General features: G+C 37.8%; 1 protein-coding gene across 1 annotated transcript in view; it reads left to right on the top strand.

The window, feature by feature from the left end:
• The window catches only part of LOC102845104 (guanine nucleotide-binding protein G(i) subunit alpha-1-like), a 106,369-nt gene that overhangs the window by 44,976 nt on the left and 37,036 nt on the right, over positions 1 to 24,357 (top strand). The window contains exons 2-3 of the mRNA XM_006882594.1: positions 22,387 to 22,429; positions 22,522 to 22,663. Of these exons, the coding sequence (XP_006882656.1) occupies positions 22,387 to 22,429; positions 22,522 to 22,663 (185 nt within the window). The remainder of the gene's footprint in view (positions 1 to 22,386; positions 22,430 to 22,521; positions 22,664 to 24,357) is intronic.

Raw genomic sequence — 24,357 nt, 5'->3', positions numbered from 1 at the left:
GATACTTTATTTTTTAAAAGTTTTTAAAAATTGTTTTAGCAATTTATACCATGATTTTTATATGATTATTCATATGTATTATGTCATTCATACCCATTTTATACAATCATTGTTGTATATTGTTTTATATTATTAATTACTGCTGCTTTTATTTCCCTGTTTCCTTAAGTTGCTCTTGTTCCGTATCTATTCCTTCCCCCTCCATACTCCCACCAATCTTGCTGTGCTAGAGATTCCCTTTCCTTCTTTCTCACCCCTTCTCCCCTTTTAAACAGTAAAAATGTGTGTGTAGAGAGAACACGCAACATAATGTACAGAAATGATTGTTTAAAATGCATATGAATGACTATATCATTCCTATTTGCTAATTGCAATAGCCATATTATCTTTATCTCGATTCTTCTAGGTTCTTCTTCTCCCTTAACTTGATCCTTGTACTATTCTTTGGCTACTTTTCCATTTCTACTCCCCTCACACTTCCCCCTTATTTTCATGGTAATGGTCTTACACAGTATTTGTCCCTTTGTGACTGAGTTACTTCATGCAACATAATGTTTTATCATGAATACTTTGTTGTTCTCTAGTACTACATCTTATTCTGCTGTAGGAAAATACTGGGTAGGAGGACATCTCATTGTTTTTATTTGCATCTCCCTGGTTGCTCGTTATTTTGAACATTTCTTTAAAGGGTTTTTGGCCATCCGAGTGTCTTCCTTTATGAAGAGTCTCATATTTTGCTTGGGTTGTCAGTCTTTTTCTCGTAGAGGTTCTGTAGTATTCTGTAAACTTTTAATTATGAGCTCCTTGTCTGAAATATCATTACCAAATGATTTCCCTCCCCCTCCCCAGTCTGTGGACTTTCTTTTCACCCAAGTAGAAAATATTTTTTGCTTCACATAAGGATTTACTTCTTATGTAAATTGACGCCTTTCAGCTGTGGTGCTGGAGAAGAATATTGAATGTACCATGGACTGCCAAGAAAACAAACAGATTCATCCTGGAGAGGGTTAAACCAGGCTACTCTTTGGAGGCAAGGTTTCTGGGGCTACGTCTGACATACTTTGGACATGTTATAAGGAGAGACAGGTCTTTAGAGAGGGACATCATGCTGGGTAGGGTAGAGGGACAGCGCAGGAGGGGAAGACCCTCTATGAGGTGGATTGATTCAGTGACTGGGGTAATCGGGATGGGTGTGTCAGAGGCAATGAGATTGGCACAGGATAGAGCATGGTTAAGGGCTGCTGTACATCGGATCGCTATGAGTCGCAAACGACTCGACGGCACATAACAACAGCAACAACAATCTCATTCATGGATTTATCTTCTCATTGTTCTGCATTTTTATCTATATTTGGAAGCCTATTGATGTTTGCTCCCTTTTTGTCTCTTATGATCTTTATGATTTGGGGACTTGTTCCTAGGGCTCTGATACACCTTAATTTGGTATTTGTGAACGGTGCAAGATATGGATCCTGTTTCAGTTTTCTGCAGGTAGATATCCAGTTTTTTTAACATCTTTTACATATATTTCTATTTTAATTTATATGGAACCATAACTTTTTATGCTTATGTTCTAAAATATTGTTTCTGCTTGTAATTTTTAGTGAATTCTGTTATTGGATATTTAAGTTGAACCTACTTTTTCAGTATTGTTAAAATACAAATAGGTTTGTCTTAGAGTAAGTGAAACCAAGTCTCTCCTTGTAGACTAGGATTTTGACGCTCTGCCTCACTTACTTTGGGCACGTGGCCAGGAGAGATCGGTCCTTGGAGAAGGACATCATGCTCTGAAGGGTGGACAGATAGCACAGGAGAGAAAGACCCCGGATGAGATGGATTGATACAGTAACTGAGGGAATAGGAGTTGGTGTGTCAGAATTAGTGAGACTGGCTCAGGACAGGGCAGGCTTCAGAACTGCTGTACATAGGGTCACTATACATCTCAGGCGACTCAATGGCAAATAAAAACAATAACATACTCTGACAGGTTTGGAAGCAGGAGTGGCTTCTACTTCCTAAACAACATGCCTCCAAAAACTCTATGAACTTTGGTAAGTGTTGATAGTTGTAGAGGGGCTTCAGGCCTTTTGTTCATAGGGTCACTATGAGCTGTGCTTTACTCGAAGGCAATCAGTAACAACAACATTGTTAAATACCTTTGAAAAATCCCCCCAAATGATCGTATTGTCTAGATAGAGGGTAGTTTTTAAAGCTCTTCTCCATTGGCAGTTGCCCTCTGGAAGGTTATAATATTAAAACTAAGTGAGGCTACTCACACTCCCACATCATTTTCAATGCTCCCACATCATTTACTATACTGGGATGACCAAAGATAGTTTGTTACATTTTTGAAGTTTTTTTTAATAGGATTAATGAGATTGACTATTGTGTTTAAATTTGTTTTTTTAAAGAAGAAGTATATTTCCTGTGTTACCAGTTCTTTATTTTGGTTTATTCTTGCTTGTTTTATCCTTGTTCTTGATATTTTTTTTTTAAGGATCTCTGGTGGCACAATGGTTAAGCACTTGAGGGCTAACCAAAAGGTCGGCAGCTCAAACCTACCATTGTTTCTTCCACAAGAGAGAGTAATGGCAGTCAGCTTCCACAAATACCATGTCCTTAAAACCTCTGTTGTGTCCCATCAGTCAGAACCCACCCCCACCTGACCCTCCAGCCCTTTTACGAGGAAGTAAATTGCACAGGAGTTGATTGCCTACCTTTCTCCTGCAGAACAGCCAGTGGATTTGAACTGTGAAACTAGGTGTTGACATTCCTCTTCCCTTTGTCCCCGCATCAGCTCTCTTGTTAAGGCTCATTATGTCTGAATAGAACGGCTGAAATTTTCTCCCTAGATATTAGCGCTACATCCACAGTGTTGTTGCTGTTTCTCTGTGTTATGTAATTCTAACACGCAGCAACCCTATATAACAGAAGAGTGCTGTTCCCTAGTATTGGTTTCATCACTGTGGAAGTACGTTGTCAGATCTCTGTCTTGTTGAGCCCGTAGTTGGGTTCCACCTTAGTTGTGTTTGTCACCAGGACCTGTTTGGCCCATATAAGAGTAGTAGAAGTCATATTGTTCTCTCATACCTCCATCTGTCCTTTCTGGTGACCCAGAGAACTCAGCTGTGCATAAAATCTTTGAATTTGTGCTTTTTATAAAATCACTTGCCTTTCAGCTCTATATTTTAAAACACTGTCGAGTGGAAGCAGAGTAGAATAAAGGCCTTATCAAGGAATCTTAAGTATTTAGAATGATCTCATAAAAAGGAAGGCCCTAAATGTCTGTAATTGAGTTTTTAAATGTCACTCTTAAATGTTAATTTCTGATTATACAATTTTTATTCTTAAAATACATGATCTGGTGGCAGAATCCATATGGAATTGCACTGAAAACCCAAAAGCTGTGCCTCTGGTAGTTTGAGTCCATCAGCGGCATCTTGGTTCATCTTTCATGAGCAGTGTCCTCCCATACAACTTACAGTAACCCCCAAAACTCCACTGTAGGGCTGATTATGAGTGGGTTCCAACTCACTGACAAGAGTGAGAGAGTGTGTGAGAAAGTACAGGTATATCCCTAATGGAGATCCCAACCTAGCATTTAGATCCATTTATTAGGGTAGATTGAGAAAACACAGTATATATCTTCAATTCTAAATTACATGGTTTGGGTTTTGTTGTTTTGTGTTTTTTGGTTTTGTTTTTTTTTACATTAAATGGAGGTAAAATTGGCTCCATTAAAGTGACGGCAACTTGGCTTTAGCAAGGAGTATATTGAGAAGAAAAAATCCAGTTGACAGTTTAGAAGATTTATTGCTTCTGATTTTGCAGACCTAAAGCAACTAACTGATTGTAGTAGAAATAAGACTATTCTCGTATTAAAACCAAAAGGCAAACCTACTGTCATGAAGCTGAATTTGACTCATTGTGACCCTATAAGAGAATGTAGAATTTCCCCATAGGGTTTCCAAGGCTGTGAATTATTAAGGACAAAGGCTGCCACATTTTCTCCTGCAGCCAAGTGCTTAACCAGTGCAACACCAGAGCAGTAGATTCTTAGATTTAAAAGCAACCTCCCTGCCATAGAATCTGTTCCCACCCGTAGGAACACTCATTGAGTTTCCATCATAGGATGATAGTGTCCACCTTTCTCTGAAGATTCACATATTACAGTCAAATCATCCCCTGACACACTGTGTTACACATTAGGCTGCGGACTGCTAAGGTGATAGCTCTAACCCTAGCTGCTGCACAGGAGAAAGAGGAGGTAGTTTGCTCTAAAGATTTATAGTCTTGGAAAGCCTGTAAGACCATTTCATTCTGCCCTACTTGGTCCCTATGGGTTTGAATGAACTTAATGGTTTTTCATAGGTTTACAATCCCTCAGATTAAATTTTAAAATAACTCAGAGTGTTGAGATTTGTACACCAGTGTTCATAGCTGTATTATTTACCATCGCAAGAACATGGAAACAACCAAGATGTCCAACCACAAATGAATGGATTGAAAAATTATGGTACATTCACACCATGGAATACTATGTAGCATGCAGGAGCAATAATTTGTAAATTATTACCTAACTTTGAAGGGACTGGAGAGCATTATGCTGAGTGAACTCAGTCCCACAAGGATAAATATTGTATAAGACTGTTACTGTAGAATGAGTATAAGTATCCAGGAGGGGTGGGAGAGGCTGGAAGCAGAGGGATGTCAATGTGGGGTGGGGGGAGGGATTAATCATTGGGTTGTACAGTTGGATGGGGGGATGAGGGAAATTGAAATAATTTGTTCAAATTTGTTTTCAAGTTTTGTAGATAAAACTAGTAGGGGGGAAAAAAACACCTCAGAGTGAAACCTCTTTGCCTAAGTAAACTTTACTGCCTAGAGTGCCAAAACTTATCTTCTTGTTTTATCTTTTCTTTCACAATCATGAGAAATTGCATGTAATATTTGCCCTTATTTTTTTTTTTAAGTAATTTCCTTTTCCTTGCAACAAAAATAAACTTCATGATTTACTTGGAATTCTGCCAACAACTTTGACCTGTTTTCTTCTTTATAAAGTCTAGGTTTCTGGTTGTCAGTGTGCACGAAGGAGTGTAGGCATTTAAGTAGCACTGTCATTTGTCTTTGTTAGACTCCTGTGGGAGAGGACAGCTGATGGGAATGAGCAGTGAAGCCTTGCTTACCTTTATTGATTTCTGGGAAACTTGGACCCCTTCAGAAACTGGTTGTGGCCAGAATGTAAGCACTCCACATGGTCTGTTACTATTAGTGTTTCTGACACATGAAGTAAGACAGTACAAATGAGTTTTATGAGTTTTAGCAGTGTAGAGAAAGGCTCTGTTTTGTCATCATTTCTTTTCTTTTGAATAGTATATTTCTAATGATACTAGAAGTATGAAGAAGGGAGAACGTAATCTTTTCATTGCTATTAAATAAACTATTAGATTCCTATTTTGCCCTCCTTTCTTTTTATCTTGATGGTGTAAAATAGCATCTAAAAACCCCCACTGCTAGCAAATTAATTCAAACCCATTGTTACAGAATAGAACTGCTTGATAAAATCTCCAAGGCTATAAAATTTTATAGAATCAGACTGTGCATTGTTTTTCCCCAAATAAGCCCTTGTGGATTTGAACCACTGATTTGTTTAGTAGCTGAGAAATTTAACGATTATGTTATCAGACTATCTAGACAAGTATTTTTGTATACACACAAACACAGTCCTACAATAGAAAACTAGAGAGAAGAACAATCCTTTTGATGGCAGATGACACCGTTTTCTCAATTTTGACATCATATTATTAATAATTTATTCCTTTCATGGTGTCTCATTTGCTTCCGTATCATTTCTGTTACAGAGTGTAACATCTCTTTCCCTGGAAGGACTCCAGCTTTTTATTAGATATCCTTTCTTCTCCTAGTCCATCTATTTCCCTAAAGATTTTTTTTTCCCTTCCTCCATCTTTCTTCAAAAGAAAGCTTTCTGATCTTCTGTTTCCCATTTCAGGATAGATCATAACTACCCTTCAAAGACTGCTTAAGAATACTTCATATGTTATAGTGAACCAATGAAAAGTATATTATTTCCTTGTAATTTGAGGTGGTATATATTTGTATATATCTTAACGGAATTACCTTTATATAACCTCTTCCTGCATTTTTCTTTTTTGCTAACTTAATTCTTAGAGTGAGTTATCAGATATATTAATTTGTTGTTAAAATAGATTAATAGCAGATGGTGATATTTTAAGTAGACTGTTTATGTCTACTGGTAACTTCCTCTTAAGTAGCCTTGCCTCAGCACACAATCCAAAATACTTCCTGCCACCTGTTCCTCCTCCACATGAAATAGTGCCTACAACTCCTACTAACACTGTTTACAGTCTAACGCTGTGCCTGATGGATAGTGGACGTTGAGTATATATCCTTTCAACAGTATTACGACTGTCCCATTTCACTGATTGTCCTGCATAGTCTGGATTCTACCTTCTGCAAATCAGGAATAGACTTTACTCGACTTGAACATGGCTTCCTAAAATACCTGTTGACACAAAGTGTTGACGTCTTGGCTTTGTTGATTAGATAGTCTTTTTTAAGTTTGATGTAGCTGGAGAATGATTAGAAATATGTAATAAGAACCTGCAGTGGTAAGACAAAAAGACATTTCAATCTAAATCCTATAAAGATAGGTATGTGTTGCGAACATATTAGCATTAAAGTATTAATCCAGGTTTAAAAATTTTTAGAAAATAGTTACAGGAAGAGTACACTCTGTTGGCCAGATTGCTATCAACCCAAAGACAAGCAGTTCGAATCTACCTGCTGCTCTTCAGTAGGAACATAGCCAGTCTCCTTCTGTGTGATTTATAGCTGCTGAAAACTCACTGGAGGGCCAGCTATGAGTTGGTTCCAACTTGACAGAACCTAACAGCAACTGACAGGTAATAAGAGAAGTGCATTAGAATTAGGGGGTTCAGGAGGAGAGAAAGGGAGAGGAATGGAGGCATAAGAACCATGAAAGTTTAAGAAGTAAAAGATATTAAATTTGCTCTGATTGGAAAGTTAGATTTTTGTGTATCACGTGTCTCATCATATATGAACGAGACAAGAAAGTGGGTAGAAGCAAATGAGATTAAAGAAGATGATTTTGTTCAGCTTGAATCATGGGAAAAGCTATGAGCATGTTTTTCTAAATAAATTGTATGATGTTGGTTCCATCTTAATATACAATGTAAAAAAATAGAAATTACACAAATGTGTGATGAATAAAATCATATCACAGAAATATTTGTTCAGCTTTTCAATGTATTCTCAGGTAAACATTTTTGCATGAATGCATATCTTTTTATACATGGTATAAAAATGCTGTATGTGCTTTTTTGGCTGTTTTTCTGTGAATTTCTAGTTTTTCTGTTTTGTAGTTGTTGTTGTTGTTGTTCTGTGCCCTCCAGTCATGTGTGACTTATAGAGACCCTATCTATGTACAACAACTCTGCCTTATCCAGAGCCAATCTCATTGTCTCTGACAGGCCCAGTTTCAGTCCTCCAGTTACTGAGTTAATCCATTTCATCCTGTGTCGTCCTGCACTGTCTCTCCTCCCTTTCTCCCTTTCAAGCCTAATGTTCTTCTCTAAGAACTTGTCCCTCCTGGTCACATGCCCTAAGTATGCAAGATAGGTCTTCAAAATCTTTGCCTCCAGGGAGCAACTTGGTTTCTCCCTCTCCAGGAATGACCTATTTGTTCTCCTGGCAGTCCATGGTATGTTCAATACTCTTCTGAAGCACTATAATCCAAAGGTATCAGTTCTTTCGTCATCCTTAGTCATTGTCCAGCTCTATGACACATAGGAAGTAATTGTGAAGACCGTGGACTGTATCAAGTATACCTGTTTTGTAGAGAATTTCTATTTTACTTATAAATTAATGTTCTTTATGTATTAAATCTGTGCTTTGATAATCATTAACTGCTGGTCCTTTCATCATCTGGTTTTTGGTGCTTGGAGGGGTTTTTTTGTTTATTTTTATAGAAACACATATACCCACATCCATATATTTGTGTGTGAATGCGTATGTCTATATATCTGGCCCACATTTAAAAAAAAATGAGTATGCAAGCCAAGTTGTGTCAGTGGCCTAAATAAGACAGGTGATTCTTTGTCCTTAGGAATAGTGAACAGTCCTGGGGTGCTTTGCTTCACATGGTCATTTAGGACACCATGCCTGTCCCTTCTGGTTTCTTCATCATTCCCTTGGTATTGTTCTTATCAACAGTTTGGAGCAAGGTCATAAGTATATGTCATGAGAAAGGGATAGCAAAGTACAGATTCTTTTGATGCATATATCTTAAAGACATCAGTGAGAAATTTAGTGATGTCACTAGAAAATAACAGAGAGAACTACTGCAGATCTTCTGTCCGGGATCTCTCCAAAATACTGGCGAACAATGCTGTCAGACTGAACACTAACATGTGCCTGATCCAGGTTATGGTCTTTTCAATCACTTGCATTGCTTCTAAGAGTCAGACAGTGAATAAAGATGATAGAAAAATTGATGCCTCTGAGTCGTGGTGTTGGAGAAGAGTACTGAACATCCCATGGGTTGGCAAAGGAACAAATATGTCTTAGAAATAGTGTAGTCAGCTTTTCTACGAAGATGGTGCCGAAAGCGAAGAAGGAAGCCCCTGCCCCTCCCAAAACTGAAGCCAAAGCAAAGGCATTGAAGGCCAAGAAGGCAGTCCTGAAGGGTGTCCACAGCCAAAAAAAAAGAAGATCCACACGTCACCCACGTTCCGGTGGCCTAAGACGCTGAGACTCCGACAGCAGCCCAAATACCCCCAGAATAGCACCCCCAGGAGAAACAAGCTTGACCACTATGCCATCATCAAATTTCCCCTGACTACTGAGTCAGCTATGAAGAAGACAGAAGATAACAACGCACTTGTGTTCATTGTGTATGTCAAGGCCAATAAGCACCAAATTAAATAAGCTGTAAAGAAGCTCTATGACATTGATGTGGCTAAGGTCAACACTTTGATTAGGCCTGATGGAGAGAAGAAGGCCTATGTTCGACTTGCTCCTGATTATGATGCTTTAGATGTTGCCAACAAAATTGGGATCATCTAAACTGAGTACAGCAGGCTAATTCTAAATGTAATAAATCTTTCTCACCATAAAAAAAAAAAAAGGAAATAGTGTGGTCAGAGGATTCCTTCGAGGCAAAGATGGCAAAGCTTTGTCTCATACTTTGGGCATGTTGTTAGTAGAGATTATTCCTTGGAAGAGGACATCATGCTTGGAAATGCTCAAGGTCAGTAAAGAAGAGGAAGACACATCTTTGCACCTTCACTCGTGAGATGAGTTGACACAGTGACAGCTGCACTGGGCTCGAGTGTGTCAGAGATAATGAGGATGACACGGGATAAGAGAGAGCTCAGGTCTGTTGTTCATAGGGTCGCTAGGAGTCATATTGGACTCAGTGGCATTACAAACAACCACCATTCAGGGAGCTATGGTGGCTTACTGGTGAGGAGTTGCACTGTCAGGTCAAAGGCACAGGGTTAAAATCCACCAGATACTCCATGGGAGAAAGATGAGAAGTCTCCTGTATTGCAGTTTACTGCCTCTGAAAACATTTTGGAAGGGCAGCTGTGAGTTGTTTCCAACTTCGTGATACATGGCAACAACATAAAGAAAATATAGAATGTGAAAGATTTGCCACAAGAGAGAAGAAAACCCAGAGGATAGGTAATATTTGTAAAGATCTTAAATCCATAATCAAAGATGAGATGGTGGTAGTGGTTTTGGGGGCTTTAACAGAGATGAGTGCAAGTCACTTGTACATGATAGTATCTAAGTAGTTAGCTATTCTGTCCAACAACTTCAACTCACAGAGTGGCCTTCCTGCTTAATTACGAAGTGTTGCCGTTGCTGCACCATTTTCATTTTTGTTATGTCCATTGCTTTGGATTTTGTTTCAGTCAAATACTGTTTCATTGATTGATAGGTTTAATTTTCACTGACACAGACTCATCTACCCATTCGCCTCTCAGCCTTTGTGCACTTTTCGAGTGATCATTCTTTCCTGGTGACATGTTTAAAGCAAAATTTCAAGCCAAGTCATGTTGATACTGCTTTCTTAATTAATTTTTTGTTTCACAGTAATCTTTGACATTACTGGAGGAGAGAAAGGAAATCTCTCATCATTACAGTGGCTTACCATTATTTTCTTGATGTTCTCCTCTGTTTAACCTCACTGATGATGTTCAGAGTTGTTGCATTGCAGAAAATAATTTTGAGTGCTTGATTGGTGTTGTGTCAAACCAGTACATAAGCTTGAAGATAATTGATTTAAAATTAACTTCCCCTCCAGTCCCTACCAAAAATATGGTTTGTTTCTTTAATGAGCCAAGTCCTCATTTAGAATACTTATTAATCTTTCTTCATGTAGATTTTAAACAATTCATGGTAAATTTTTATTATTAGTTTTTGCTTTTGAGATTGCTTTTAATTTTGTGTTTTATACCTGGGCAATGCTAATATGTATGAATGATGCAGATTTCTACATTATATTTAGCTACTCTACTGGAATTACTAATAATTAATTGGCTTTTTATGAATTGTTTTTTCATTTCCTTAAGAAATAAATTTTCCTTAAAGCAAAATGACTAGCTGGAGAATTCTTTTTTATGACTCATAAGTTTATGGACTTTAAAACCATTCATTGTTCACAGCATTTTGTTGTAGATTCTTTATAGCTGTGCCTGCTGTCATTAAAACATTTTAGCTGCCGTATATTGGAAAGTAAAGTCATAAAAATTAACTTGTCATTGAAAATTACTCTTCTAAAAAGAAGTGTGTCTTAAGTTTTAAAATTTTATTGTGATAAAGAATTGTTTGTTCTCACCTTATAACATTTACCATTGAGAGTCATATCAGAAATGTATCTTGAAGATTTACCATTCCTTTCAGCATTTATAACATCTCAGAGCTAGTGCAATCATGCTAATTCTTTTTAAAGGTTACATTTTTTAAACTAGGAAAAGCAGGTGTTTTTTTTTTACACTAGCTCCTTACTTTTTTTTTTTAAGTTAGAACAGAACAAAGGAACACTGCATGAAAATAAAAAGTGTCAAGCTGTCTCCTTTCTCCAAACCTATTCATTCTATATGCTGAGAAAATCATTCTTGAAGCTGGACTGTGTAAAGAATGTGGCATCAGGATTGGAAGAAGACTTCTCTCAACACCCTGAGCTTGCAGATGACACAACCTCACTTACTAAAAATGAAGATGACTTGAAACATTTGCTGCAAAAGATCAAAGGCTACAACCTTTAATATAGATTACATCTCAGCATCAGTAAAGCAAAAATCCTCACCACTGGACCAGTAAGAAACACTTAATGGTGGTGATGGAGAGAAGATTGAGGTTGTCATAGATTTTTATCCATAAGCAACAGTAGCATGAATTATATACATGACACAACCTTGCTTGCAGAAAGTGAAGATTTGAAGCACTTAATGCAAATGATCGAAGACTGCAGTCTCCAATATATTATTATATCTAAATAACAAGAGAACTAAAAGTCCTCACACCTGGACCAGTAGGTAAAATCATGACAGATGGAGAAAAGACTGACGTTGTCAATGATCTTTATTTACCAGGATCCACAATCAACATCCATGGTAGTAGCAGTCAGACTAAAAGATGTGCTGCGTTGAGTAAATATGCTGTCATGGACCTCTGCAAAGTCCTAAAGAGCAGTGATACCAGGTTAAAGACTAAAGTGCACATGATTCAAGCTCTGGTCTTTTCAGTTAGATGCTATGGACAGAATATCAAATGACCTGGAAAGCATCAAGAGAAGATGGAAGGAATACACAAGAGTCACTGTACCAAACATTTTTTTTAAAAAAAATTGCCTGACACAGAAGAATTTCATGAAACAACATATATGACTAAGAGGCAGGCAAGCTGCTCTTAAGAAATTAGCAAAAAACAAGGCCCCAGGAATGGATATATTTCAACAAACAAATACAGTCCTAAATGTGTTCACCAGTCTGTGTCAGGACATCTGGAGGACAGCTACCTGGCCAGCTGACTGAAAGAGATTTCAAATATGTTGTTGTTGTTGTTAGGTGCCGTTGAGTTGAGTACAACTTATTGCAACCCTGTGAACAGCGAATCCGAACCTTGTTTTATCCTATGCTATTCTAACACTTCCTGAAACACCAGAGCCCATTGCTGCAATCACAGTGTCTGTCCGCCAGGTTGAGGGCCTTCCTCTTCTTCCTCGACCCTCCATCTTTCTCAGCATCATGTCCCTCACAGTCGGTACTTAAAAACAAAAGCATCACAAAAACTAAACCCCCCTAATAGTAGTTTTTAAAAAATACTGATGTAAAGAAACTAAGAGTAAGAATTATTTCAAAGAATTGTTTAAATTAATGCAATGACTGGAAGTGTCAGCTGTTCTTCTTGTTAGGGGCTGCCACTTTGAGTATAACTCACCAACCTTATGAACAACAGATCTGTACCCGGTCCTATCCTGTACCATCTTCATAATTTCTGACATACTCAAGCCCATTGCATCAGGCACTGTGTACCTTTCCATGCTTGATATTCCTGTCTTAGGAGTCGACTCCCCTCTCCTAAGAGCATGCTCAAAATATGTGAGACCAGGCTTTATCATCTTTGCCTCCACGATGCATTCTGGCTGTACTTGCTCCAAGACACATCTGTTTGTTATTATGGCTATCCGTGGCGTATTCAGTACACACCTGTAACGCCACAACTCAAAGGCATCAGTTGTTCTTGTGTCATCCTTATTCATTGTCCACCTATCAGATGCTAGTGACTGCAGAGACCATGGCCTGAATCAGGCAAACCTTAGTCCTCAAACTGACATCATTGTTCCTCAGTAATTTGGAGACATTCCTGACTGCAAACTTTCCCAATGCAGTTGCTGCATGAAATTTGAGAACTACATAAAAATTAAGCAAATAATTCAGAGTTTGAGGCTTAAACTCTTTAGCAAGCTGGCAAATTAGCTGCCATGCTTTCATGAATCTGAGAGAGGAAATGAGATTCATGGTTCAGGGACAAAAAGAATTTTATTACTCACAGCAATTTCAGTAGCTGAAGAATTGTTAATTTTGCCAGAGAATCAGCAAGTTTGCCCACTATTTCCAGAGCAATAAGAAGCAAGGCAGGTTTTATACACACTTGAGTTGGCTTGTATTACATTTGTGAAACTCTGATGTTAGTAAGCTTATTTGTGGCCACAGGAGGTACGTTATCTGTATTATTATCATCATCATGTTGTTATGTGCCGACAAGTCAGAACCAACCCATGATAGCTGACCATACAGTGAGTTTTCCGAGACGACGGGAAATCACAAAGGAAGAGATTCCCCTTCTTTATGTAGCAGAGCACCCGTTGGCAAACCATATGCCTTTGGGTTGTCAGTGCAGTTCCTTTTCATTTGGCTGCCAGATCTCCCTTTATTATACTGGATTGTAAACAAATTTGCCCTTTTTGTTGGAGGTGATATTATTTGTATCTTCCAAAGCTGCTGTCTATACAAATAACCTTGGAAAAAGAATTCAGAATAAAGCAGACCAATGTTTGTGGTCATAGATGTTCATAAATGCAAAAGCCTTGAGAATTACTACTAACATGAAAAAAGAAATTTAGTTCTGTGTATGTTAATTATTTACCACTCATTAAAAGTGAAACAACTTAGCAAATGCATGAACCAGTTAGACTTGAAATTTAAACTAAGTAATATATGATTTCATAATAAAATAAAACATTCTCCACCACATGACTCTAACTTATTCCATTAAATATGTAACTTTCATTGGTCTTTAATTCTTTATGTATATAGAACTGTTATGTTATATTCTGCAGAAAGATTAGAAGCCACAAAAAGTTTTACATGATAATTTTAAAGTAAAATTAACATGAATTTAATGGGACAGATAATGATATCTTAGCGCCAATTAATTGCACTTACAGCCTGATGCTTTATTTTAATTTAGCATATTTCTTCTACACTCAGCTACAGTGACTAATTATCCTGAATTTTTTTCCTATCTAAACTTCTGTGACTTTCTTTTGCAAAGAATGCAGTGATTATCATTTGACCTTCATTTAATGCAAATGCATCATTAACCTCTTTTGTTTTCTCCTCATTAACTCAGGATAATTAATATAATGCTATGTGGCACATTGTTAGGCCAAACTCTCTTGGATCTATGTAACCAAAAGCAAATTTAGAACTGGTTCCAATGCCTTAGAAATGAAAGTAAAATTGTCTTCCATTATGACTGTGATGTCATAGTGCCTTTTTTACCCAAGTCCTTTCTGATTCATGTTGTGTTGCCTCTAATACTCAAAAGAATCACAGTTTGGATGATATGTTATATATTTTCTTGCTAAGTATAACTTTATTCATCTAAGGGTTCAAGCAATACACTTGAGATCTCTTGACCCTATCTATCCATTGTGCCTCCACCTGATTTGGTCTCATCATTTAATAGTGTGTTCCTTTATATGATCATGAAGATTGCTTCTATAGACCACATTTTTCATATCTTAGTGATTTGACCTTTATTGCTAGTTTTCATATAAAATTAATAGTTTTGCCTACATCTTCCTTGGGACAAGGGTTGAGGGGGGAAAAAATCTTGTATCCAGTGCGATAGATGGCTCTGACCATTTAGAAACAGGTGATTGCTTCCTTGGTATTGTCAATGTGATGGACAGCCAAGCCAGAGTGGTGAATAGACAGATTCTCACTATGGGTAATAACTTTCTTTAAAGTGCTAAAGAGCAAAGAGGTCAGCTTAAAGACTAAGGTGCACTTGATTCAAGCCATATTATTTTCAGTTGCTTTATATGGATGTGAAAGTTGGACTGTGAAGAAGGAAACCCAATGAATTGATGCCTTTAAATTGTGGTGTTGATGAAGAATATTGACCATATCATGGACTCTAAAAGAGCAAACATCTGTCTTAGAGTTGATGCAGCCAAACTGCTCCTTTGAAAGAAGGTTGGTGAAATGTCTCCGTTTCTTTGGTCATGTTGTCAGGAGGCACCAGTCCTTGGAAAAATGCATCATGCTGGGAAGATAGAGAGGGTCAGCAAAGGACAGGTTGACCCTCAGTGAGAAAGATTGACAGTGAGTGCTGTAATGGATTTGAGCATGGCACAGAGTATGAGGAAGGCACAGGGTAGGCCATTTTTTATCTCTTGTTCATAGGGTTTCTTTTTGTCAGAGTCTACGTGATGTCTGTGCTTTACCTAACAGCACCTAAGTAACTAAACAGAAAAACCAAAATGTTGTCATTGAATGAATACTGACTCATAACCAACTTAACAGGGTAGGGCAGAGCTGCCTGAAGGGTTTCCAAGACTGAAACCTTTACAGAAGAAGACCGCCACACCTTTCTCCCAAGGAACAGCTGATTCATCTGGCCTTTCAGTTAGCAGCCAAGCACTTTCATCATTGCTCCACCAGAGTTTCTCCATTTACATCAACTGTAAAAACATTTAAATCTAGATACTGCCATTGTATGGTCCTGTGCAGGAGTGTGGGCTCTTCTAGTTGATTAAAAATATCTTAAATTGTTTATTAATCACTATCGAAGTTAAACACTCAAGCAAAAGCGTGTGAACTTTCCAAGATGTGTTCTTAAGCTTCTATCTTCTCCGCCCTCATCTTTGGTTCTGTAGATTTGAATTAGAGGAACATTGGTTAAATCGGTTAACTGAATCATGTAGTCTTTTTGACTGGACTGCCAGGACGGAGATTCTAGGTGCTGTTGTGATTTTCCTTTGACCCACCTTTCTAGAACAGTCTAGTGACACAGTGCATAACATGCCAGCTGCTAACTAAAAAGGCAGCTACAACTATTCAGATCCCTCTGCTGCTCCAGGGGAGATAGATGGATGATCTCCCCCTTTAAAAACTGGCAGCCTTGGAAACCTGGTGGCAGTTTGCTCTGAGTCAGAATATACTTGATGGTGGTTATATGCGCTCATTCTTGTTAAATGTAATAGAATGATAGCTTTCTCAGATGTAAATGGTTCAGAAAAATCATTGTATAGGCCAGTCAGATGGAGAGAAATGGGTAGGTGTGAACATTTAGATGCTGATGTTTATAGTCATTATTGACTTATTCTTAAATTCCGGAAAGTCAGATGGATCCTGTATATGCTTGTGTATATATCTATTTAAGTATAAGTTTGTGCTTCATATAGCTAACCTGATAAAGTGATATATCTTACCCACATGTTTGCTTCTATGTTAAATATGATTTTTTGCTGTTGTTAAGTACTATCAAATTGGAATGAAATTATAACTGACTCTGCAGTGAGTTTTCAGAGACTGTAAATCACATAGAAGGAAATTTCCCATTTTTCCCAACCAGTGGTGTCTTTAAACCACTTGCATTTGGGTTGGCAGAGCAATTCGTCATTACTAGGCAACCAGAGTTCTTAAATAAGAAACTTCATATTGTTAATTTTATATAGCAGAGTGAGAGAGTGTGTGCGTGGTTTGATAGTGGTGGTAGTGGTTGTGTGTCTCTAATCAGATCCAACTCATAGCTTACCCTCGAGTGGCATTTCATAGGCAGTTAGGCAATTAATAACTTGGGAAAAAGTGACTATCCTTTTACCATGAAATAGCTGGTAGATTCAAACTGCATGCCTTTGGAATTATAGCTAGAGCTTTGATAAACAATAATGACTTTAGATGCACTGGTAATCTTATTGTTTGTGAATTCTACACTAATATTAGAATTTCTTAAGAGTCATAGAATCAGGAATTCATCATAGATTGAATAAATTACCACCTAGTATCTGCACAGTCTGTGATATTAGGCAATAACAATCCTGAATCCAGAAAATTAGTGGTATAAATGAGGCTCAAAGCAGAAAATTAGACAAAAGACCTCTTAAAAAATATTTTTTTTGTTTTCTGAGGTCAGAGCAACTGCCAGATACATACATACATACATACATACATACATACGAACATATGTTCAAAACACAAAGAATCTTAAAACTCATTGATACCAAGTTAGAACCAACTCATAGCTGACCTTCCATTGGGTTTCTGAGAATATGAGTCACACGGAAAGAGACTGTCCAACTTTCTCTCGAGGAGCTCGTGGCAAATTCAAACCACCAAACAGTGGGTTAATCCTTTGGGTTAGCAGTTGTCCTATAGATTAGGCAGCCATCTATAAATTGATTGATTGATTGATTGATAGATTGTTACTGTTATTTTGGATGCCCTGGAGTTAACTCACAAGCCTGTGAACAGCAGATCTGAACCTTACTCTGTGCTTTGCATCCTCACAGTTCTTCTATTCTTGAGCCCATTGATATAATCACTGTGTCAGTCAATCTTTTTTGAGTCTTCCTCTCTTTCTACCTTTCCATGTGTAAGGTCTTCTTCCAAGGCCTGTATCTCCTAGCATGCCCATGATATGTGAGGTGAAATTTTACCAACCTGTAAGGAGCTTTTGGTTGTTCCAAAACAGACTTCTTTTATGATAGTCTTTGGGATATTCAGTCCTCTTCTCCAAAACCACAGTTCAAAACAATTGATTCTTTTTTCTGTCATTCTTAGTCATTATCTGACTTTCAGAGACATAGGAGGTAATTGAGAAGACTGTGGCTTGGATCAGGTGCACCTTAGTCTTTAAACTGAAATCCTTACTCTAACACTTTGGAGAGATCCTTGACAACAGATTTTCTCAGTGTAACAACATTTCTCTTGATTTCCTGAATGCTGTTACCGTGGGTGTTGATTGTGGAGCCAAGATGAAATCATTGCCAACTTCATTCTTTTCTCCATGCGTCATGATGGGGCCTCTTGGTCCCGTGGTGAGGATTTTTTGGTAAATAGATATTTAACTTTGCCAACAGTTTCATTTTGTTACATTTGATTATGTGTTTTCTTCCCTAGTTTGTCATGAAAAGGGAGGTCTAGTGGCATAGTCTTGTGTTGCCTTTGCCAACCAGGAAAGACTTGCATCTCTGAACAGTTGTGATCCACAGTGGCTCTGCAGGATCAAGGTGGCCAGTCTCTCCTCATTAAGATTTGCAGGATTGAAATCTGTGGGAATTGACTCGATGGACGTGAAAACTTGGTTCTGCATTTCCCTTTCATGTATTCCATTAGCAGACTGCTGCCTCACCCACCACCGTGAAGGAGTGTCCTGTCAGTGTTACGGAGCTCAGCGCGCCTTGGCCCTTCCAGCATTTTCATGCTGCATAGTGAGCTCTCTTCACACAGTTACTGTGCTCTATGATTGAACAGAGTTTTCCTTTTGCCACTTTGTCCTAAAAGTCTGAGGACTCGTCCTTGGTTATCTTGCCTTCAGTTTTGTAGCTGCCCAACTCCATGCTGCACAGACTCATGGCTTGCTGGCTGTCATGTGCTTCCTTACCCCTTCTCTAAAGTGTCCTTGTGTTCACAGGGCCCATCTTGGCACTCTGACAGCTCTGGTGGGTGTGACCAGTGTGGCTACATGCTTTGATCTTTCTTACTTTATATTGAAGTTGCTGTTGGTAAGGTAGGAGTAGATTTTAATTGTGCCTGCTGCTTGATTGAAGTGCAAAACAACAGCTGCTCAGCTGGGTTATTCATTACCCATTGCCTTTGAGTTCTTTCTGACTCATAGCAACCCTATAGGATGTGACAGAACTGCACCAGAAATTTTCGGTGCCTGTAAATCTTTGCTTGAAGCAGATGGCTATATCTTTCTCCCATAAGGAGATTGGTGAGTTCAGGCTCTCAGTCTTTGGGTTTGCAGCCAAGCACTTAAACAGTGTGCCACTAGGATTCCTTTGCTTCACTAATCACTAAGAAAATAGCCCTTTCTTGCCTCCCTCCTCCTTTATTTCTCTTGCTTTTTCTGACACTTCTACCAACCCAGTGTGTGACTTCACCGACTGTAATTACTAGAGGAAAAGCTTTTAACTCCTTAAAACCAATATTTAACCCCGGAACAGTAGTGTTTAAAATATTGAGACCTCCATGTTGTTTGTAGCTTTACTTCTCAGAGATAGGAAAAGAATTTAAATTACATGAAATGTTAAGCTTTAAATGTTTTCTATTTGGTTGGATGTTCCTTTCTTAGTATTTCTGCCTCTTGATATTTGTTACACAAAGAGAAAAGCGTTACTAGTGAAGAAATTAGGTAGAAACCAGTCAGTGTGACAGCTGTCTTCACTCTCCAGTCTTAAAAAGATTTCAAGAATTTTGAACCAAAAAAAAATCACCAACTGACATATTGCAAAGTAAACTAGTGTTCCATATCACCAGTTCAATTAAAGGACATAAAGTAAAGGACAGATTCACATCAGGAGAATTTTAATCTTTTGTTGAAGTTTTAAACAATTCTTAACCATTGTACATATCATCCGCTTGATAATAATCTTTTCTATTTCTGATTTTTATTTATTTTTTTAAAAAAAACCAAAACACAACTCCTTAGCTCTAAGACCTCCCCCATTTGTAAAACTTGAACTTTTCTTTGGGCCTTTGAGTTGCTTCACTACCAGAATGGGTTGAAGTGCACTATGTTAGTAGATTCACTCCCTCTGGAATGAAACTACAGCATCTCACGATTACAGTTTGACAGCTGCTGAGTCAGCTCTCAGTAGTCTAAAAACCCAGGGAACACTTTTAAAGACAGCCCTACTAGGAACCGCCTAGGGCATGTTACTCGAGTGAGAGTTCCTGACTTAGACAAACGTGTAAGTTATAATGCTGGCCTTTGGGCTTTTCACAGAGCCAAGTACAGTGTTGTTGATTAATAAATAATGTAGTGCTTATCTTGGAATTGTTTATATTGGCAGATGCCCTGAAAGATTCAGAAGCTGTCTGTAAATGAAGAACGCCCTCACTGTTTATTCAATTCCTGCTTTTCAAGACAGTGTCTTAGGAAAAGTTGCAGAATATTAAATCACAAATAAGATTTAGGAAGCTCCTTCACCCCAGATTTCAATAGGTCATTTACTCATGTGACATTTCCTCAGATTTCAGACACTTCTCATGATGTGTGTGTATGTGTACATGTATGTTTCTCTAGGTAGGTATGGAAGAATGAAGAGAGAGGGTTCCGAAATTTCCAGCCTGATTTTTATCAGTCACAGATAGTAGGCATAAATTCAAACAACATTTTTTTAGATGCTTAACAAAGTAGCTGATGAGAGTGAAAAAAGAAATATGTGTAGAATGAGAGACAACAGGGCCCATAGATGAAAAAAACTGATCAAGCCATAGGCTTACTCGCTAAGCTTATAAGAGAAAGAAGAACAAAATAGTATTTTGGGAGTGAAACCTTATTTGGCAAGGGAATTGGTATGTTTGAGGGTTTGTGGTGTGGTCTTGGAAGTGCAGATGGTCCAGCAGTGTTGGAGCACAGTGGATGACCCTGGGGAAATGGGAATTTGGGGGCTGGGTAATAAAATCTTGTCACTGATGCTTAAACAGGACTAAATCCTTCCAGGTACTGTTATTCATTCACTCATTGCTGTTGAGTTGGAACTGACTCATAGCTGACCCTCCAGCGGGTTTCATATTGCCTCGGTACCTAGTGGTAAGAATCTGCACTGCAATCCCAAAGGCACATAGTTCAAATCACCCAGCTGCTCAGCAGGAGAATGATGGACAATCACCTCCCATGTGATTAACTGCCTCTGAAAACCCACTGGAGGGTCCACTATGTATCAGTTTCAACTCAATATTACACAACAACAAATCACATAGGAGGAGATGGTTCATCTTTTTCTCCAGAGGAAACGGATAGATTTGAACCACTTGTCTTTGACTTAGCAGTGCAACTCCTATCCACTAGTCTATGAGAGCTACAAAAGAGATGAAGTCAATAATAGACTTGTCATAACTGCACTGTTTTGGGTTTTACTCTCAAATGTTCACAATATCCAACAAGTAAGAGAAGACTGTAAAAAAACTTTGCAATTTGACTCTAAGATCAAAGCTGTTCTTAAATGGGAAAGATATTTAAGAGGGACCTAATATATATATTAGGAGCTCTGGTGGCCTAGGAGATAGATATTTGCACTGCCAGTTCATAGATAGACAGTTCAAAACCACCATCTGTTCCTCAGGAGAAAGATGGACATTTTCCTCCCCTTGTGACTTACAGCCTCTGAAAACCCACTGGAGGATCAACTCTAGGTCAATTCTGACTCAACAACAATGAGCTGTGTTGAGAGTTGAGTTACTGTAGAAGTAAAGAAACTCTGGTGGTGTAGTCTGCAGCATGTTGTGCTTCTAACCAAAAGATGTGAAGTGTGGTTCCATGGGAGAGAAGTAAGCAATTTCTTTCAGTAGGATTTAGTTGAAAACTGAGTGGAAGATTGCTTGGAATTGGAACAGACCCAATGACAGTTTGGTTTTTTAAAATCAATTATGTAAGAACTTTTTTGATTAGTAAAGTTTCATGTTGTTGTTGTTGGGTGCCGTAAAGTTGATTCTAACTCATAGTGACCCCTTGTGTCAGAGTAGAACTGCCCCAGAGGATTTTCTTGGCTAGGATCATTATAAAAGCAGATGGTCATATGGTCCGCCTGCAGAGCCTCTCAGTGGGTTTACCTCTTTGGTCAGCAGCCATTGAACCACCAGAGCTGCTGCTTTTCATGCTAGGATGGCATAACCTTGCATATGTGCAAAATGAAAGAGGCATTTTGAGAACAGCTTCTAGGTTTATGGCTTAGGTGATAATGAAGGGGGAAAAACTCAAGAGAAAACTTTTCTGTCAAGCATGCCATTGTATCCCCAATGCTAACCAGTGGTGTTGACTGTGTATGAGATGTTAAATAAATGGTGGTATAGACTGAATATTATACATTATTTTATTTGAAAGTGTATTAATACGTGTAAGCTATTTTCATATATAATATTTTAAAAGAATTCTTAATAAAGTACCTTCTGTGTTCTAAGATTCAGAGGCCAAGTTTTAATTGACTAAGCAATCTTACAATATGGTGTAGAAGCTGGAATAAAACTATGTACACTCAGTTTTATGTCATAAGATACTGGATTTTTGTAATGCTTTAGGGAATACATAAAAAGTGAAGAAAGCATTTGTTTTCAGTTGTGTTTATTGAAATTACATACTATGAAATTGTTTTTCACAGCAAATAATACTGATTTTTTATGCTTAAAATTCTTTATAAAAAGCTTTATGTTTAACACCATTAAAGTTTGCTTTGCTATTAAACAAAATCTGTCAATGTGGAGGAGTGTCTGTGGTTGAGTGTGTGTGTGTGTTTTGAGAGAGAAATTTGATATAATTAAGTAATGATGTTAAAAATCTATTTTATTTTGTTTCCAGGTGCCGGTGAATCTGGGAAAAGTACAATTGTAAAGCAAATGAAGTAAGTAAACATAGCATTAAAATGGGTTTTTATGTGACTGAAATACGTTATTCCATCAGAGGAAGTAAATGTCTTTATTTTTCTCTTTTTAGAATTATCCATGAGGCTGGTTATTCGGAAGAGGAATGCAAGCAGTATAAAGCAGTAGTCTACAGCAATACCATCCAGTCAATTATTGCTATCATTAGGGCCATGGGGAGGTTGAAGATAGACTTCGGTGACTCAGCCCGGGCGGTAAGTTACTAAATTCAGAGAAGCAGACATGATGAGTAGTGGGGGAAGCTTGCATAATAATTCTATACCACACAACGTAGATTCATCATCCCAGGCCCATTTATAAATGGAGTAAGAAATGAAAGTGAGTAAAATGAGTCAGAAGCTTTAGAAGAGAGTGAAGTAAGCCTGTACAGGACTGTGGACATTTTCCTTTATAACTGCATGACTTTCCTTAGTCACCAGACAGCTCCGTTGCTGCAGCCAGTTCGGTGGAACATGTTCTGTTAGGTATCTCCACATGATCAGAACAATTTATAACAGTAAGCCCTGAATTTAGTAAGTTTCCTACATCAGCATTGCTTAGAACTTGTTTTTATAATTCAGAATGCAGAAATTATCAAATTATTTGTGTTCGTGCCCAGATTAAAAACTATTCTTATAGAATGGGGGGGGGGAATATAAAAGATAGCTTTTGCTTGATTTTTTTTTTAAATAGGCAACTGGACCTTTTAAAACGTGCCTCAGAATTACAGCACTAAAGAGTCTTTTTGGAGACAGAGTTGTTCCACTTTTACTTTACTCTTAAGGAGAATGGAGTCTGGGACCTGACCACAATATAAAGATTGCCATACAGTTAGGGGCACCGTGGAAATTATGCTTGTGTTGTCTTATTTAGTACCATCACTTCTTTACAGCTTGTCAAAAAGGCTGCCCTCCGTTCTCCAGTCAGGGCTGTAGTTTCTTTCTCTGCAACTCTTCCCACCTCTACTTCTCTGAATGCTTAATACTTTTAATTCAGATTTGGTTGTGTGTGGTCTATAATCTCACTTCCCCCTTTTCCAATAATAGAATCCCTAGTTCAAGTTTTATTCTTTTTTGTTTGTTTATTTTGTTGTTACTGTTTAGGCTTTTTAGTACAATGTGAGTCCCTTACTACTCCTAAAGTTACGCATCTTCCTCCTTTTTATAGTTTTTCTGTTATATTCTTATGTGTTAACAATCTGGATTAAATGTAGTAAATATTGAATGTGTATTAATCATACTATGAAAGTTTTGTGAAAAGAGACTATCATTTTTTTCCATGCTGTCTTCTTAGTATGTTGCACACACACTTATGTTACACATAGAAACCTACCCAGTTAATGCCTGTGAGCAGAAACATTCATGAAAGCAGCACGAAGAAAATATAGAGAAATAAAGCAGGTATATTTTTAAAATTTCTTGTCAAGTTGATGGGATCTGGTATTAAAATAATTCTTTTTCCTGTAAAAAAAATTTTTTTTAAAGCTTAATCAGATGCAATAAAATTTTTAGTTATCAAGATTAATTTTTTTTTAACTTGTTGTGTGCCCTCAAATCGGATCCAGCTGGCACAGGAGGAGATTGCCTTCCTTCTCCAGTGAAGCATTTGGTGAATTCAAACCGTGAGCCTTCAGGATTGCAGTGCCGCTTCTTGCCACTAGGCCACCAGAGCTCCCTATCAAGATTATTTTTAATAATAATGTCTCCTACTTTTCATTTAAACAAGGGGACAAAATATGCCATAACATTCTTTTCCTTACTTATTTTAAACTTTAACCTCTTTTTTTTAATTTTTAAAGTACTTTAATTTTTAGGTATATTTCTTCACCTATGTACGAAATATTAGTATCTTTACTCCTATCCCAAAGGAAGGTGACCCAACAGAATGTGGAAACTACAGAACAATCTCA

This window comes from Elephantulus edwardii, unplaced genomic scaffold (assembly GCF_000299155.1).
Source record: "Elephantulus edwardii isolate Elephantulus edwardi_28Jun2011 unplaced genomic scaffold, EleEdw1.0 scaffold00022, whole genome shotgun sequence".
Lineage (NCBI taxonomy): Eukaryota > Metazoa > Chordata > Mammalia > Macroscelidea > Macroscelididae > Elephantulus > Elephantulus edwardii.
This window is presented reverse-complemented; position numbering and strand designations above follow the sequence as displayed.